Source organism: Rhinopithecus bieti, unplaced genomic scaffold, assembly GCF_001698545.2.
Source record: "Rhinopithecus bieti isolate Rb0 unplaced genomic scaffold, ASM169854v2 scaffold_3767, whole genome shotgun sequence".
Classification (NCBI taxonomy): Eukaryota; Metazoa; Chordata; class Mammalia; order Primates; family Cercopithecidae; genus Rhinopithecus; species Rhinopithecus bieti.
In genome coordinates, this window is record NW_016804149.1 from 512078 (window position 1) to 528351 (window position 16274).

General features: G+C 42.7%; 1 protein-coding gene across 1 annotated transcript in view; it reads left to right on the forward strand.

Moving 5' to 3' along the window:
• The first annotated feature begins 427 nt into the window (after positions 1–427).
• The window catches only part of HSD17B11 (hydroxysteroid 17-beta dehydrogenase 11), a 39882-nt gene continuing 24035 nt past the window's right edge, over positions 428–16274 (forward strand). Inside the window, exons 1-2 of the mRNA XM_017866854.1 lie at positions 428–1111; positions 14262–14369. Of these exons, the coding sequence (XP_017722343.1) occupies positions 902–1111; positions 14262–14369 (318 nt within the window). The 5' untranslated portion in view covers positions 428–901. The remainder of the gene's footprint in view (positions 1112–14261; positions 14370–16274) is intronic.

Below are 16274 nucleotides of genomic sequence, written 5' to 3' on the forward strand. Positions count from 1 at the left end.
ACAAAATTCTCCGTCTTCAGAAATCGTGCTTATTTCAAACTAAAATGTGATGTAGCGTAATTTTTCAGCTGGAAGCAGAACGCTTGGTCTTTTCAAGATCCTTTAAGATAGGAATCTACATTTGCATCCTCTATCTAGTTTTTGTTTTTTAAGACAAAGTCTGGCCTTTTCACCCAGGTTGGCGTGCAGCGGCACCGTCTTCGCTCACTGTAGCCTAGACCTCCTGGGCTCAAGCTTTTCTCGTGCTTCAGTCTCGAGTAGCTGGAACTACATGCACGCGCCACTACTCCTGGCTAATTACCAAAAAAAATAAAAAATAAAAAAAAAGAGACCAGGGGTCTCCCTATGTTGTTCAAGCTGATCTCGAACTCCTGGGGTCAAGCGATTCTCCCTCCAGGGCTTCGCAAAGTGCCAGGATTACAGGCGAGAGCCGCCACGCCCAGCGGCACCCCTATCTAGTGATAAGCGACCTTCAACTTTGAAAGAAGCATCTGGCTTGCGGATACTGTCGGTTATCCTTGGAATTTACCCAGTTTAGGAAAACAAGTGAGCAGCTAACCCTCCACGGCCGGCTCACGACACCGGGAGAAAGTGGGTAAAAGATAGTCGCGGCCACACATCGCTTGGGGGCTGCGCGAAACAGAACTAGGAAGCTTTGCTCAGGTCTGGACTTCGTCCCTCCCAGATCTCTGAGCTAGCAACCCCTGCAGCCCGAGCCAATTGCGAAAGACCAACAAAGCCCAGCCCAGCGGAAGGAACGGTTTCGGAGTTGTTTTTCTTTGATAGGGGAGCTCTTCCTTGCTCTCGCCCCTACTCTTTCTGGTGTTAGATCGAGCAACCCTCTAAAAGCAGTTTAGAGTGATTGGAAAAGACACACCAAACGCTCCCAGCAACAAAAAGGATGAAATTCCTTCTGGACCTCCTCCTGCTTCTCCCCTTACTCATCGTCTGCTGCCTAGAGTCCTTCGTGAAGCTTTTTATTCCTAAGAGGAGAAAATCAGTCGCCGGCGAAATCGTGCTGATTACAGGAGCTGGGCATGGAATTGGGAGATTGACTGCCTATGAATTTGCTAAACTTAAAGGCAAGCTGGTTCTCTGGGATATAAATAAGGTAACAGTGCTTACTATGTTTTACTTTCTGGTTCCTTTAATCTGTGGACATGTCTGCATTTTGCTGGCAACCACCCTTTACCGCATCTCTGTAAAGCAGGGAGGAAAAATAAAATTAGTATTGCCATTTTGCAGATGGGAGGGCATGAATTAATATGTTGCATGATCACATGATAAACAGACCTAGAGGTTGTAAGAGTCCCAGTTACTGCCCCGTTGTAAATTGATCCCCATTTTTGCCCTAAGGATAACTCATAATTTTCTCCTGAACCTGATTTCATTCATCCCTCTATTTTAAACATAGGGAAAAAGTAATCGTTTTAGCTATATATTAAAAGAGTAAGAAGCTTGTACCTATTAAGAGAAAGTCCTAGCCTACTTGTTATTAATGAGATAAGTGGTTTAAAAGATTATACTCAACAGAAAGCAATGCTACATTGCCATAGTTATTGCCAAGAGTAATTTTCCGGGAGGCTGAGGTGGGAGGTTGCTTGAGCCTGGGAGGTGGAGGCTGTAGTGTAAACACCCCACTGCACTCCAGCCTGGGTGACAGAGTGAGACCCTGTCTCAAGTTTTTTAAAAAAGCATTTTTTATTGGCTAACACCTCTAATCCCAGCACTTTGGGAAGCCCAAGGAGGGCGCATCACGAGGTCAGGAGATCGAGACCATCCTGGTTTCACTAGACAGTAAACCCCCGTCTCTACTAAAAATACAAAAAATTAGTCTGGCGTGGTGACAGGCGCCTGTAGTCCCAGCTACTCGGGAGGCTGAGGCGGGAGAATGGCGTGATCCTGGGAAGCAGAGCTTGCAGTGAGCCGAGATCGGGCCACTGCACTCCAGCCTGGGGGACAGAGTGAGACTCCGTCTCAAAAAAAAAAAAAAAAAGCCATTGTTTTTTTTTTATGCACAGTTGACCTGTGGACACTGGACGGAGTGGCCGGAAAGCATCTGTTTGTAGTAAAATAACTAAAATAGAAAAAAAAACTTTCAATGTATTTTTTTATCCAGGACAAGTTTAGGTGTAGCTTAGGGAAGAGGACCTAGACTCTAACCTTTTATTTGACCTTTGGTAGATGAACAAAGGGGTTTCTATAAGATACCTGATGGCCTGAAACATTATCCATTACACACTAGTTGACATGCAATGCTGTAAATAATAATTCAAAGGATGTGAAGTTAAATGAGAGTTAACCCAGTGAGTGGCTGATTAAGACAGCAATCAACAAATACTGTCCACTGCTTAGACATTAGGGACAGAGTGACAAACAGAAAATAAGGTTCCATGACCTCAGTCTAGTAGGGAAAATGGACATTAAGTAATTACAAGTGCAGGCTGGACGGGGTGGCTCTCACTTTTAATACCAGCACTTTTGGAGGCTGAGGCGGGCAGATCACCTGAGGTCATGAGTTCGAGACTAGCCTGGCTGACATGGTGAAACCCCATTTCTACTAAAAATACAAAAAGTTAGTTGAGCATGGTGGCATGCGCTTGTAATCCCAGCTACTCAGGAGGCTGAGGCAGGAGAATTGCTTGAATTTGGGAGGCGGAGGTTGCAGTGAGCCAAGATTACGCCATTGTGCTCCAGCTTGGGCAACAAGAGCGAAACTGCGTCTCAAAAATAAATAAATAAAATAAAATAAAATAAAATAAATAAATAAAAAATAAGTAATTACAAGTGCAATGAAAAATACAACCTAGGCCCAGCCTGGACCAGCATGGTCAAGATCTGGCATGGTGATATAGTCAGACACATCTGAGTTCTCATTTTTTAATTGGGTAACTTACTCAACTTTTCCACAGCTTTAGTTCCTTTTCTGCAAAATGGATAAAATAACAATACCTACCTCAGAAGGCTGGGAGTGTGATAAGAGATAATGCACACAAAGCATTTAGCACAGTGGCTGGTATAAGGTAAACACTGGAGTGTTAGTTCTTACTATTCCTTGACAAAGTAGTGGTTTAAGCTAAAATTTAAATATATGTAAGAGTTAGTTAGGTTAATGACTTCTAATGTCCAGTGCTGGTTTGTACAAAATTTTCTCTGATCTTCAGTGACATGTATTTATCCAACAAATGTTTATTGAGCATCTGTTATCTGTTAGGCACTGTTCTAATGCAGAACTGAGGATATAGCACTGAGGAAGACATGAGCCTCATGAGCTAGGGGCAGTATGCCACACTGTATAATAAAATGTTTAATTGTTAGATGGTGTTAAGCATAAAGAAAAAAATAAAAGGTGAAAGCAGATTAAAGACTGTATATGGTGGGGAGGGTAGGAGGGGAGTGTTGACTTTACAGAGGTGGCCACAAAAGCCCCACTGAAGTGGAGATAATTGAGTCAAGATCAGAAGAAGCTGAGAGCACAGTGAGTCCTGCAGGGAAGGATCAACAAATACAAAGCCTGGCATAGACTGAGGGAAGGGAGAGAAGCACAAGAAAGGTCTAGATCTACTCTGTGCAACACAATGGTAGTAGTAACCCCTAACCTCTTGTGGCTCTTGAGCCTTTGAAAATGTGGCCAGTCTGAATTGAGATGGACTGTGGGTGGAAATACACACTGGATTTTGCAGACTTAGTATGAAGAAAAGAATGTAGAATTTTGTGTTAAGAATTTTTGTATAGATTACATGTTGAAATTATAGTTACTTAGATATATTGGATTAAATAAAATATGCCACTAGATTTTTTTTTTTTTTTGATGTGACTACTGGAAAGATTGAAATTATGTACATGGCTTGCATTATATTATATTTCTATGAGACAGTACTGGTCTAGAGATTTCGGGGGCTGGAGTTGCAGATGATAAAATTTCCTGTACTTTGGCTTTTTACTCTGGGGAGTCAATGAAGGGTTTTGAGGGTAATTCCTATTGAAGAGGATCCTCCGGCTGCTGGGCTTAGAAGAGATGTAAGAGGAGAAAAGATGGAAGGAGCAAGTAAAGTAAGAGACTACTGTGATAATCCAGGCATGAGATGACATTATGGGGACTGTTGGACGAGGTTGGGAGCAGCAGAAACTGGGAGTAATGGTCAGAAAAATTGAGGACAATGTAGTGAGTTTTTATGAGGTTAAATTAGTTTAATTTAAATAATCTATCTTTTATTTTGAGATTATATCCTTCCTACTTTTTTGTGGGTAAAATATATATTTGTTAATGAAATTACAATGATAACATATGAGGGTCATTTTGTTAGTTTTGAGGGTCCTTATTTGGCCAAAAGTTTGGCAATCTTAGTTCAGTGTACATACCCCACTCTATTTTTCTTGCTGTTTTATAGATTTGAAATTATAGAAGTCTAAGAACCACTAAACCTGATTGGGGAAGGACAGGGTGGGAGTTTGGAGCAGTCTAGGTAGCAGAAACTGGAGATGTGAAGCTCTTGGGCTGGTGAATACCTGGAGAATGAGGAAGAAAGTGGAGTGGTGTTTGATTGTTATGAGATCTAGCTGGAAGCCCAGGGAGGGGTCAAACGGAGCGCCCTTTCACCTAGAGTACAAAGACAATCCCTTAGATTTGTCCATGTAATGAGGATAGCAATGTCCACGTGTACCTAATGTTAATTTAGGGAAGAATTAATGGTGGTGTCAGCTTTGTTGTTCCACTGAGACTGATACTGGGAATTATTCATTCTGCTTTATGATAATCTATCACTTCTTAACTATTCTCATTCCCATGCCTGGTTAGAATAGTTTGTAGCCAGGCATGGTGGCATGCTCCGGTAGCCCCAGCTACTCAGGAGGCTGAAGCAGCAGGATTGCTTGAGGCCAGGAGTTCTGGACTGTGGTGTGCTCTGCATGTCCACATAAGTTTACAATCAATATGGTAACCTCCTGGCAGTGGGCATGAAGGAGACCAAGTTGTCTAAGGTGGGGTGAACCCACCCAGGTTGGAAATGGAACAGGTCAGAGCTCCGGTGCTGTTCAGTAGTGGGATGAGGCCTGTGAATAGCCACTGCACTCAACCTGGGCAACAGGGAGACCCTTTCTCCTAAAGTACTAGTTTGGAAAGAAAAATTTACTGTAAGTGGTATGCATATAGTGTATGCTTAAAGACTATTTATTGAATGAAAAACTGAATTAATGAATAACTGAAAATTAATGGGAGGAATTTAAAATTTTAGTAATCAAGATAATGGGTGTAAAGGTCTTAGTTGTAGCAATAGACAAACATATTTGAAAAACCAAGGGAAATCTTGAAGAGTTATGAGCAATTGTACTGTGCTGCAAAACATTTTAAAGGAAAAATTCATTTTTTCCTGAAGATCTGCTTATTTTTTATTTCTTACCAACTATCTACAGGGCATTGTCCAGAATTTTTTCTGGAGGAATTCAGAACTTAAATTTGTTGCACTGGCAAGGCACGGTGGCTCACACCTGTAATCCCAGCACTTTGGGAGGCCGAGATGGGTGGATCACTTGAGGCCAGGAGTTTAAGACCAGCCTGGGCAACACGGTAAAACCCCATTTCTCCTAAGAATATAAAAATTAGACGGGTATGGTGGCACATGCCTGTAATCCCAGCTACTAGGGAGGCTGAGGCAGGAGAATCACTTGAACTGGGGAGGCAGAGGCTGCAGTGAGCTGAGATCGCATGACTGTACTCCAGACTGGGTAACAGAGTGAGACTCCATCTCAGAAGAAAAAAAAAAAGTTGCACAATTCAGAAGGTGTGGAAAGCAGACCAACCTAAATGAGGAAGACAAGTAAACAGGGCAAAAGTGAGACAGCAGATGTGAAAGAAGGGTATCTTTGCCTCCACATAGTGGAGTGGTAGTTAGTCGCTTGGTGGTTACAGAAAGCCAATCAGTAATAAGCAAATCTCTGAAAACAGAATAAATGGGAAATAAATTTTTATTTTAAAATTTGTTCATGTAGGGAAATATATTTGTTCAAAAAAGAGAAGACCCAATCAATACAATATACTTTTTTTTTTTTTTTTTGAGATGGAGTCTTGTACTGTTGCCCAGGCTGGAGGGCAGTGGCAAAATCTCTGCTTGTTGCAACCTCTGCCTTCCCAGTGCAAGCGATTCTTCTGCCTCAGCCTCCCAAGTAGCTAGGATTACAGGTGCCCACCACCACACCCAGCTAATTTTTTATATTTTTAGTAGAGGCAGGGTTTCACTGTATTGGCCAGGCTGTTCCCGAACTCCTGACCTTGTGATCTGCCCGCCTCAGCCACCCAAAGTGCTGGGATTACAGGTGTAAGCCACTGCGCCTGGCCAATACAATATACTTTTAAAAAACTTTTTAAAATGTGGTAAAATATATGTCATAACACACCATTTTAACTATTTATGAGTGTACAGTTTAGTGGCCTTAAGTACATTTACCGCATTATGCAGTGATCTCTTCTGTTTCTCTCCAGAAATTTTCCCAAGCTGAAACTCTACCCAGTAAAATGATATATCTCCCCAGCCCTCACTCTCCCCAGGGCCTGGCAACAATCATTCTATTTTCTGTCTCTATGAATATGGTACTCTGGGTACTTCATGTAAGTACACTCATATGGTATTTGTGTCTGGCTTATTTCATGTGGCATAATGTTCTCAAGGTTGACATGTAGCATGTGTCAGAAATTCATTCCATTTTAAGACTGAATAATATTCTATCATATGTGTATACAACATTAATAAAATGTACTTGTAAAAGGAAATGCCAAAAGCTGCTGGTAAAGTATAGGAGAGCAAAATAAAGTTTATCTGAGATGTTGATGTCCCTTGAGGAATAAGAGTTCCTCATGAGAGTATACTACAGTTTGTGAGGGAGATTTCAGTAAAAGAAAATATCGGGGAACCTGCTCCCAATATTTCAATGTAGGTTTTTTCTATTTTCCGTAAGTGTCGGCCAGCTGAGAAATAAAGAGAGACAGTATAAAGAGAGGAATTTTACAGCTGGGCCACCGGGAGTGACATCACATATCAAAATTAGCTAATTTTTTATCAATGCCCTGTTGAGAATTCCACATTTGGGTGAAATTGGCTTGCCAATCATTAACAAAATGAACCATTTGAATAGATTGGTATAATGCCACTCCGGCAGTGGTGGCCAGTGCAGTGACTGTAATTAGGCCCATGATCACAGCGATTAAAGTGAAAACAAATCTCTTAGCTCTTTTGAGAATTTGTTGTAACACTTCATTAATTAAATGTACTGAGGGGGAAGATTCCCAAGGTCTGGGTAGAGTTACCAGTATCCAGATTCCTTCTCAAGCTCAAAGCAACATTACACTTTTCCTGGAGTCAAAACGGGAGTTAACGAAAGTGTATAAATGACAATTAATGCATTGGACAGTTTGATTGTTTGTCCAAATTTTGATATTTCCCACTAACAGCATGTAAGAAGGCTTAACATAACTCTGTACAGGAATAGTCAGGCTGGAGGTAAACAAAGCAGAAGGTTTGAAGCTACGTTGATACTGAGGGAGAGGAGCGGTGGTGGCAACACCTGATGTTCTCTGCCGTAAAGAAGCAATCCCAGGTGCCCAGGGATGCCAAAGAGGCAGAGGGTCATACCTGGGTCTTGAAGAATTATCATAATGCCAATCAGAGTCCCATAAAGGGTGATCGGCACCATAAAGAGGAAGAGGGTACAAAGGGGATTTATCATGGGGTTCAGAATCATGGATGTGAGAGGCGGTAGTGAGGACAATAGACAGAAAAGTTTCCCCTTCCCATACTCACAGTCCGGACATGGCAATAGCCAATTTCCAAAGTTCTGGGTGTTCTGGGCTCAGAATGGGGAATATCATACGAGACCTGGGGCGGGGGGAGTAATGCCCTTTTCTTCCCATTTTAAGGGAAAGAATGAGCTGAACCTCCTATGCAAAGTAGGATGATAATCCTCATCCTCCCAATAAGAAATCAAAAAGTAGCCTCCAGGCATTCCCTTCTGCCAGAGGAGCAATTGTTTTTTAAATAGCCCTTTGGTGCCAAGTCTATTACTAAACCATATGAGTCATGTTTTAATACTACTGTATGTGAGATGGACCCTCAGAATTTTTAGAACATGGTTTTCCTACAGGTTTATATTGAAAGTATGGGGTATCTCCTATTACTCCCCTTTTCATTTGCCTTAAAGGAGAAAGGGAGAGGCTGGAGACCAAATGTCCCCGTTCCCCTGTGGCTAATCTCTCCAGAAGATAAGCAGCCCAGACTTGAGTTTCTAGATGGATACAACCAGGTGCATGTCCGAGGCACAGAGGAAGGTATTTATAACCCATAGTAACATTGAATGCAGTGCCTTCTTCTACTGGCTGAGCAGGGCAACGGTCATCTGTAGCTCCAGGCATCCACACACTATCAGTATAGACTTCTGCAGGAGCACCCACCCAGGTGAGAGATCGAATAAGTGCAGGAAAAGGCACATAAGCTCAATAAGAATAATTTTGTGTAGCAGGTAAATCAGTTTGAGGGGAAACTGGCGAGACAGAATGTATAATGAGGAGAATTATTAAATAAAACTTATTGTAAGCAAGATCCAGTGGTGAAGGAGGAAGAGAAGAACCAGGGGATGTTGTTTTCAGGCTAACAGAAATGGTGAGATTTTAGGTTCGTAAGGAGAAAAGGAAGGTAATTAGAAGTGAGATTAGTTAGAGGAGTCTCTGTTGCCATTAGGGAGGATTGAACCAGACCCATTTTGATTTGGCGTGCCAGTTTTTGAGGAGTCAGCACAGATCTCACCAGGTATGAGGGCGGTCTCTGACACGGACATCTTTTCCCTGTGGTTTTCATTGTCAGTATTCACATGAAGTTTCAGTCTTCTAGTGGGCACCCAGATAGGGGATTGATGATCTCCTGGCAAAACACAAGCATACCCTCTTCCCCATGTTATAATTGTTCTGGGTTACCAGGTAGTGGTCTGGGAATTAAAGGCAAAGAATTAGGTAGTAAATTTAGAGGAATGGAACTACAGAGATCGACCGCCCCACCCCCTACTGTGGAGGTGGACAAGCATTGTACTGAGACAAAAGAAGAGGCTGGGACCCATCTGGGTTGGCTGTAGGGAAATTTGTTTGTGCTGGGGGCTGTGTTGGGACTCCTTGAAGCGGAAACATAACATTGGTCTGAGTCTGAGGTGTCCCATTTGATATTGGGGCCTGGGACTGGCCCCGCTTCCCGTTTCCCGTTTCCCTGGTTCTGTGGCAAGGGGTTTCCATCTATATCAGACTTAGAGCGGCAAGTACTTGCCCTACGTTTACCTTCACAACAACGAGGGCAAACAGTAGCAGGAGCATTTGGCCGTGTTTGTTGAGCTGGCTTGGCTACTTTTAAGTTTTTAACAGTGCAATTTTTTTGAGTGTGACCAAGTTGACCACAATTAAAGCAGGCTCCAAGAAAAGAATCAGTCGAGCCAGTTTGATTGCTGTCCTTCATGGCCCGTGCCCACAGAATAGCTTTGTGAGTCTCTAATCCAAAGCCTTCACAAGCTTTAATATATGCAGGCAACACCTCATAATCAGGTAAATTTTGTCATTGGACGGAACACGTGGCCATTTTACTCATGGTTCGCATTCTCAAAAGCTAACATACGAAGGACAATACCTTGAGTGTGCTCATCAGAGACAGAATTTTGAACAGCATCTTGTAATTTAGCCAAAAAATCAGATTACAATTCACTGTGACCCATTTAACAGTAGTAAAAGAAACAGGAACTTGGCCTGGGGCACATAATTTATCCAAAGCTCTCACTCATACATACCGTTTTTTACTTGTTCCATGGTGAGAGCATCAAAGCCTAATTGGGTAGTAGTGTCAGAGCAATGATCAGAGCCTGTGAGCTGAGCCTGAGTAATTAGAATGCCATCAGCCCGATTTAGCTGAGCCTGCAGACGAGCCACCTCTGACCACCAGGTACAGAATTGTAAATGCTGAGATGAAGTTAGAACAGCTTTTGCCAAAAGGTCCCAGTCTAAAGGAAGCAAAATGACCTCAGTACAAAGAGTCTGTAAATCCATTTTAACATATGGAGCAGTAGGATCATGCTGAGTACAAGAATCCTTGAATTCTTTTAAAAAGGTAAAATTAAGCAGCACATATCAATGCACTTATACCCCTTGAGCATTAGAAGGTTCCAGCATGACTGGATAATCCCACACCTCTAATCCGCTTGTTTTTTTGTTTTGGCGTAATGAGCGTTGCATGGAAGTTTCAACAACAGGCACATGAGACGGAGTCAGCATAGAAGTGACAGGAAAAGTATGTGTAGATAAGGGAAACTGAGGTTGAGGAGGTCAGACCAGTATGAGAGCATGAGAAAAGGGCATTGGGGGAGCAGAAGAGGCAGAAGTATACTGGTGATTATTGTCCCAATCCTGTGCAGCCAGAGTGGCAGGGCATCCATGCGTGAAGAAGGGTACAGAGAAGAAGGTTGAGTGGATGGCAAAGTGACCGGTTGAGGTACCGAAATGACAGGAGGGTGAGGGGCTGAGGTAGATGGGGGAGGGCCTGCAGAATTACAGGTAGATTGTAGTTTGGTCCCAGAGCCATTAGATGGCCCTGGAGGCAAAGACTGCAAAGGTTTGGAGAGGGAAGAGTTAGTATAGATATCGTCCCGTGCTGTCCGAGTTGGGGCCGCGGTAGCTACAAGTACCGGCTCTTCATGAAAAGAAATAAGATCATCAGGAGGTGACATTAAGCCAGAGTCACCAGAGTTAGATATTGAATTCTCAACATTGTCAGGTGGGGGAGGAGTAGACGAAGGGAGAGGCTGAGCAGATAACAAAGGCCAAATGGTACAGGAAAGCTGAAGAAGAGGTAGTGGGTCACCAGATTCAGAAAATTGTGGTAACTGCAGGGGGTCACGGGATTGGTATGTCATTAGGACGGCACATACCAAGGCCCAATCACCCCAGTGATGGGAACATTATTTCCAGTCAGGACCAGTTTCCAGAATTTTGTACCAACACAATCCCATTGTTCCAGGAAACCAAGGACAGTGTTCCTTCACTGCCATGAATAGGGTGACCATATTTTCCATGGGCACTCGCACTCCCCCCGTTTTAACACGAGTTTAATATAGCAGAGATAAGCATAATGTTTAGACAGCACGTGACCCATAGTTACCCCGGACGATACACAGGCAATTCACCAATCGTCAGGGAGCTGAATAAGCATTTCTGTGAACTGGACCAATGAATGTTTCTCCACACCTACCAAAGGGAATTGGGTTCCCACATGCTTAGGAAAAAGAAAACCATGTTGGCATGCCAGATATCGGGGGAACCCGCCCCCAATATTTCAACATAGTTTCTTTCTATTTTCCATAAGTGTCAGCTGGCTGAGAAATAAAGAGAGACTGTATAAAGAGAGGAATTTTACAGCTGGGCCACCGGGGGTGACATCACATATTGGTAGGACCGTGATGCCCACCTGAGCTGCAAAACCAGCAAGTTTTTATTAAGAGTTTCAGGCCGGGCGCGGTGGCTCGCGCCTGTAATCCCAGCACTTTGGGAGGCTGAGGTGGGCAGATCACGAGGTCAGGAGATCGAGACACGGTGAAACCCCATCTCTACTAAAAATACAAGAAATTAGCCAGGCATGGTGAAGGGTGCCTGTAGTCCCAGCTACTCGGGAGGCTGAGGCAGGAGAATGATGTGAACCTGGGAGGCGGAGCTTGCAGTGAGCTGAGATCACGCCACTGCACTCCAGCCTGGGTGACAGAGCCAAACTCCGTCTCAAAAAAAAAAAAGGGTTTCAAAAGGGGAGGGGCTGTAAGAACAGGGAGTAGGTACTAAGATCACATGCTTCAAAGAGCAAAAAGCAGAACTACTGATAAGGATCTATGTTCAGCAGTGCACGTATTGTCTTAATAAACATCTTAAACAACAGAAAACACGGTTTGAGAACAGAGAACCCATCTGGCCACAAATTTACCAGGGTGGAGTTTTTCCCCATCCTAATAAGCCTGAGGGTACTGCAGGAGACCAGGGCGTATCTCAGTCCTTATCTCAACCGCCTAGGACAGACATTCCCACAGCAGCCATTTATAGACCTATCCCGAGGAATGCATTCCTTTCCCAGGGTATTAATGTTAATATTCCTTGCTAGCAAAATAATTTAGTGATGTCTCTCCTACTTGCACGTTGTTTATAGGCTCTCTGCAAGAAGAAAAATATGGCTCTTTTTGCCTGACCCTGCAGGCAGTCAGACCTTATGATTGTCTTCCCTTGTTCCCTAAAATTGCTGTTATTCTGTTCTTTTCAAGGTGCACTGATTTCATATTGTTCAAACATACATGTTTTATAATTAATTTGTACAGTTAACACAATTGTTACAGTGGTCCTGAGGTGATGTACATCCTCAACTTACGAAGATAGCAGGATTAAGAAATTACAGGCATAAGAAATTATAGAAGTATTATTTGGGAACTGATAAATGTCCATATTAAAATGAAATCTTCACAATTTATGTTCCTCTGCCACAGCTCCAGCTGGTCCCTCCGTTCGGGGTCCCTGACTTCCCGCAACAGAAAAAGAACTTGTTTCCCTTTAGTATGATAACAGGCTCACTATACAAGCTACTAATTCTCCCCACAGCTGTCCAGACTTGGCCTTTCTGCAACATGCTGTTTACAAATGTGTACACTGATTCACCATCCTTTCTGTGGATAAATGTATGAGTCCTCCTAGGATCTGCCCATTTGTGCATTAGCTAACAATTATTAGGTTGATCCAAAAGTAATTTGCTGTTTTTGCCATTATTTTAATGGCAAATTAATACTTGGCCTGCAGAGTACACAAACTAGATCTTAATCCAAAATATCTTTTGAGACATTATCTTAAAAGTTAAAAAAAAAAAAAGGCAAAAATTGGCCAAAGACAAACAAACAAAGATAACAACAACAACAACAAAACCCAATGGTATGATCCTAAACTTAACTCAAAATCAGCACCCCAAATTGGACTCATCACCCCCTTTCCTCAAATTTGTTGTCATCTCTGTCTGACATGTGGCAGCGTGATCTTGCCAGCTACCAAAACTAGAAAGCAAAGATGTCCGATGTGTCTCCTCCCCATCCTTCCTCATCTGCTCACCAAGTCTTACTGATTTTACCTCCTAAACATTTTTTCTACTAGTACCACAATTCAAGTTTGTGTCATCTATTACCTGAATCACTGTAACTGCCTCTCAGTTTTTTTCTTCCTCCAGTGTTGACCCCTAAAATCCAGCCTCCATACGTCAGCCAGAATAATCAATACGACACATCAACCTGACTCTATAATTTAATCAGTAGCTCCCCATTCACTTTTTGATAAATCTTGATATGACATGTGACATCTTAATCTGAACTTCTGCTGGCCTTGAACTTTATGATCCATCCAATAACAATGATCCTACTAGTGGTTTCCACATGACCAGTCTCCTCTCTGTCATTGCCCACACCCTGCCTGATGTGTCCTTTCACCCTGGGGAAAGTAAGTGAAAGGTCATGGCAAACCACTGCTAGAATTGTATTATGTGCCCCTCTGTGTTCCCATAACTCCCTGTATAGAACTCTGCTGTGATACTCATCACAATGTATTAGATTGAAACTGCCAATATTGAATCCTTTATTATCAAAACAATAACAGTATTATGTGGTCCCACTTAACTATGATACTTACGTTTCTTTCTACTAACCCAAGGAGAACTCCTTGGGGTCAGGACTCTACCTCATTCATTTTTGTGTCAAGGTTTTTCTAAGCTCAGTGAATATGACTTTCACATTAAAATGCTAAAAGAACGAATGGTTTAATGAACTGTAGTTAACTCATTATTTATTTTGCAGCCAGTGAACCGACGTCCATGAAGAGTTTTTAATGACATGGAAAAAAGCTTAATCTTACATTTTTTAAAAAACCTGATACGGAACACACAGAGATACCGACATTCACAAAGTATTTAAAGTTCATAAATGTAAAACTAGTATTTTAAGATTTTATCTTCTTTTAAGAAGCTTGCTTTAAATTCAGTTCCAAATAAAAGAAGCTAGTCAAAATACTAAAAGCAAAATGTGCCTGTATACCTGCCAAAAATGTGTTGTTACAATCTTGCCCAATTCAAATGGAAAGAATCTCACTACTTTTTAAAAATTATTTTCAATTATTTTCAGCTGTTGATACAATATGCTCATATCAATTATTACCTTGCCCTCTTTGTTGCTTTTTCTAGCATGGACTGGAGGAAACAGCTGCCAAATGCAAGGGACTGGGTGCCAAGGTTTATACCTTTGTGGTAGACTGCAGCAACCGAGAAGATATTTACAGCTCTGCAAAGAAGGTGAAATGTTGTGTTTAGTTAGAATCATATCATGTTAGAGCTAGGAGGTGTTTTGGAAATGATCCAGTCTGTACATGATATACCTGAAGTAACTGAGAAATGTTGTTTGACCAAGGTTATAGAACTAGCTCATAGCAAACCCAAAACTAGAACCGAGAACTGAAGTTCTCAAATATTAGTATGTTCTGGAATTTTCCAGGGAGTTGTTAAAAAAATATACACTCTTGGGCTCCACTTCCAGAGGTTTTCTTTCAGTAGTTTGAGGGCAGGGCCTCAAATGCACCCTATCCACCCTGCATCCCATGCACCTTCACCTCACCCATGATTCTCATATAGGTAACTATCCTTGAATGACACTTGCAGAATCGCTGACAGGATCTTTTGAAGCCCATTCATAGAATTGAGTTAGAAAGTTAGAATAAAGCTATTCTTTATCAGGTTTTTAGTGTAGATAGATCTATTTCTTTTCTTTTCTCTCCTTTTTTTTTTTTTGAGATGGGGGTCTCACTTTGTCACCCAGGTTGGAGTGCAGTGGCATGATCTCGTTTCATTGCAACCTCCACCTCCCAGAATCAAGCAATCCTCCCACCTCAGCCTCCCAAGTAGCGGGGACCACGGGTGTGTGCCACCACTCCCAGCTAATAGTTTGTATTTTTGGTAGAAAACGGAGGTTCACCATGTTGCCTAGGCTGATCTCGAACTCCTGAGCTCAGGAGATCCACCCACCACAGCCTCCCAAAGTGCTGGGATTATAGGCGTGAGCCACGCTCCCAGCAGATCTGTATCTATAAAGCATTATTTGCCTCTTCTAGATACAATTGAGAGGTGCCATATATAATGGGGTTTCACTCTGAACGCATTCTCACTTGTACCTGTTAACTAAATACCTTAATGGGAGCAAGGTCATCAGAATTACCTGGGCTGACTCCTTAAAATATACATTCCTGGACCTTACCCCTGGATATCCTAATTCAGTGCAGTACAAAGAGTCCAAAGAGTCTGATTCAGCCAGACGTGAAAACCTCTTTGTTTATGGAAATTTAGATTTGAGTTCTTTTTTTTTTTTTTCGAAATGGAGTCTTGCTCTGTCGCCCAGGCTGGAGTGCAGTGGCGTGATCCCAGCTCACTTCAAGCTCCGCCTCGCGGGTTCACAAGCAATTCTCCTGCCTCAGTCTCCCGAGTAGCTGTGATTACAGTCACATGCCATCATGCCCGGCTAATTTTTGTGTTTTTGTAAAGATGGGGTTTCACTATGTTGGCCAGGCTGGTCTGGTCTCAAACTCCTGACCTCAAGTGATCCACCCTCTTTGGCCTCCAAAGTGCTGGGATTACAGGCATGAGCCACCACACCCGGCCTGAGTTCTTTTTATTTTTCTTTTTTTTTTAGACAGAGTCTAGCTCTAGCTCTGTTGCCCAGGCTGGAGTGCAATGGCTTAATCTCGGCTCACTGCAAGCTCCACCTCCCGGATTCACCCCCATTCTCCTGCCTCAGCCTCCCGAGTAGCTGGGATTACAGGTGCCCATCACCATTCCTGGCTAATTTTTTTGTATTTTTAGTAGAGATGGGATTTCACCGTGTTAACCAGGATGGTCTTGATCTCCTGACCTTGTGATCCACCCGCCTCGGCCTCCAAAAGTGCTGGGATTACAAGCGTGAGCCACTGCACCTGGCCCATTTTCAGGTATTTTGAAGTAGCTATTTTGATGTGGCCATTTTAGTATCAGAACTTTTTTCTTTTGGAGACAGTCTTGCTCTGTTGCCCAGGCTGGAGTGTAGTGGTATAATCTTGGCTCACTGCAACCTCCTCCTCCTGGGTTCAAGCAAGTCTCCTGCCTCAGCCTCTCGAGTAGCTGAGATTACAGGCGCCTGCCACAACGCATGGCTAATATATATATATATATATA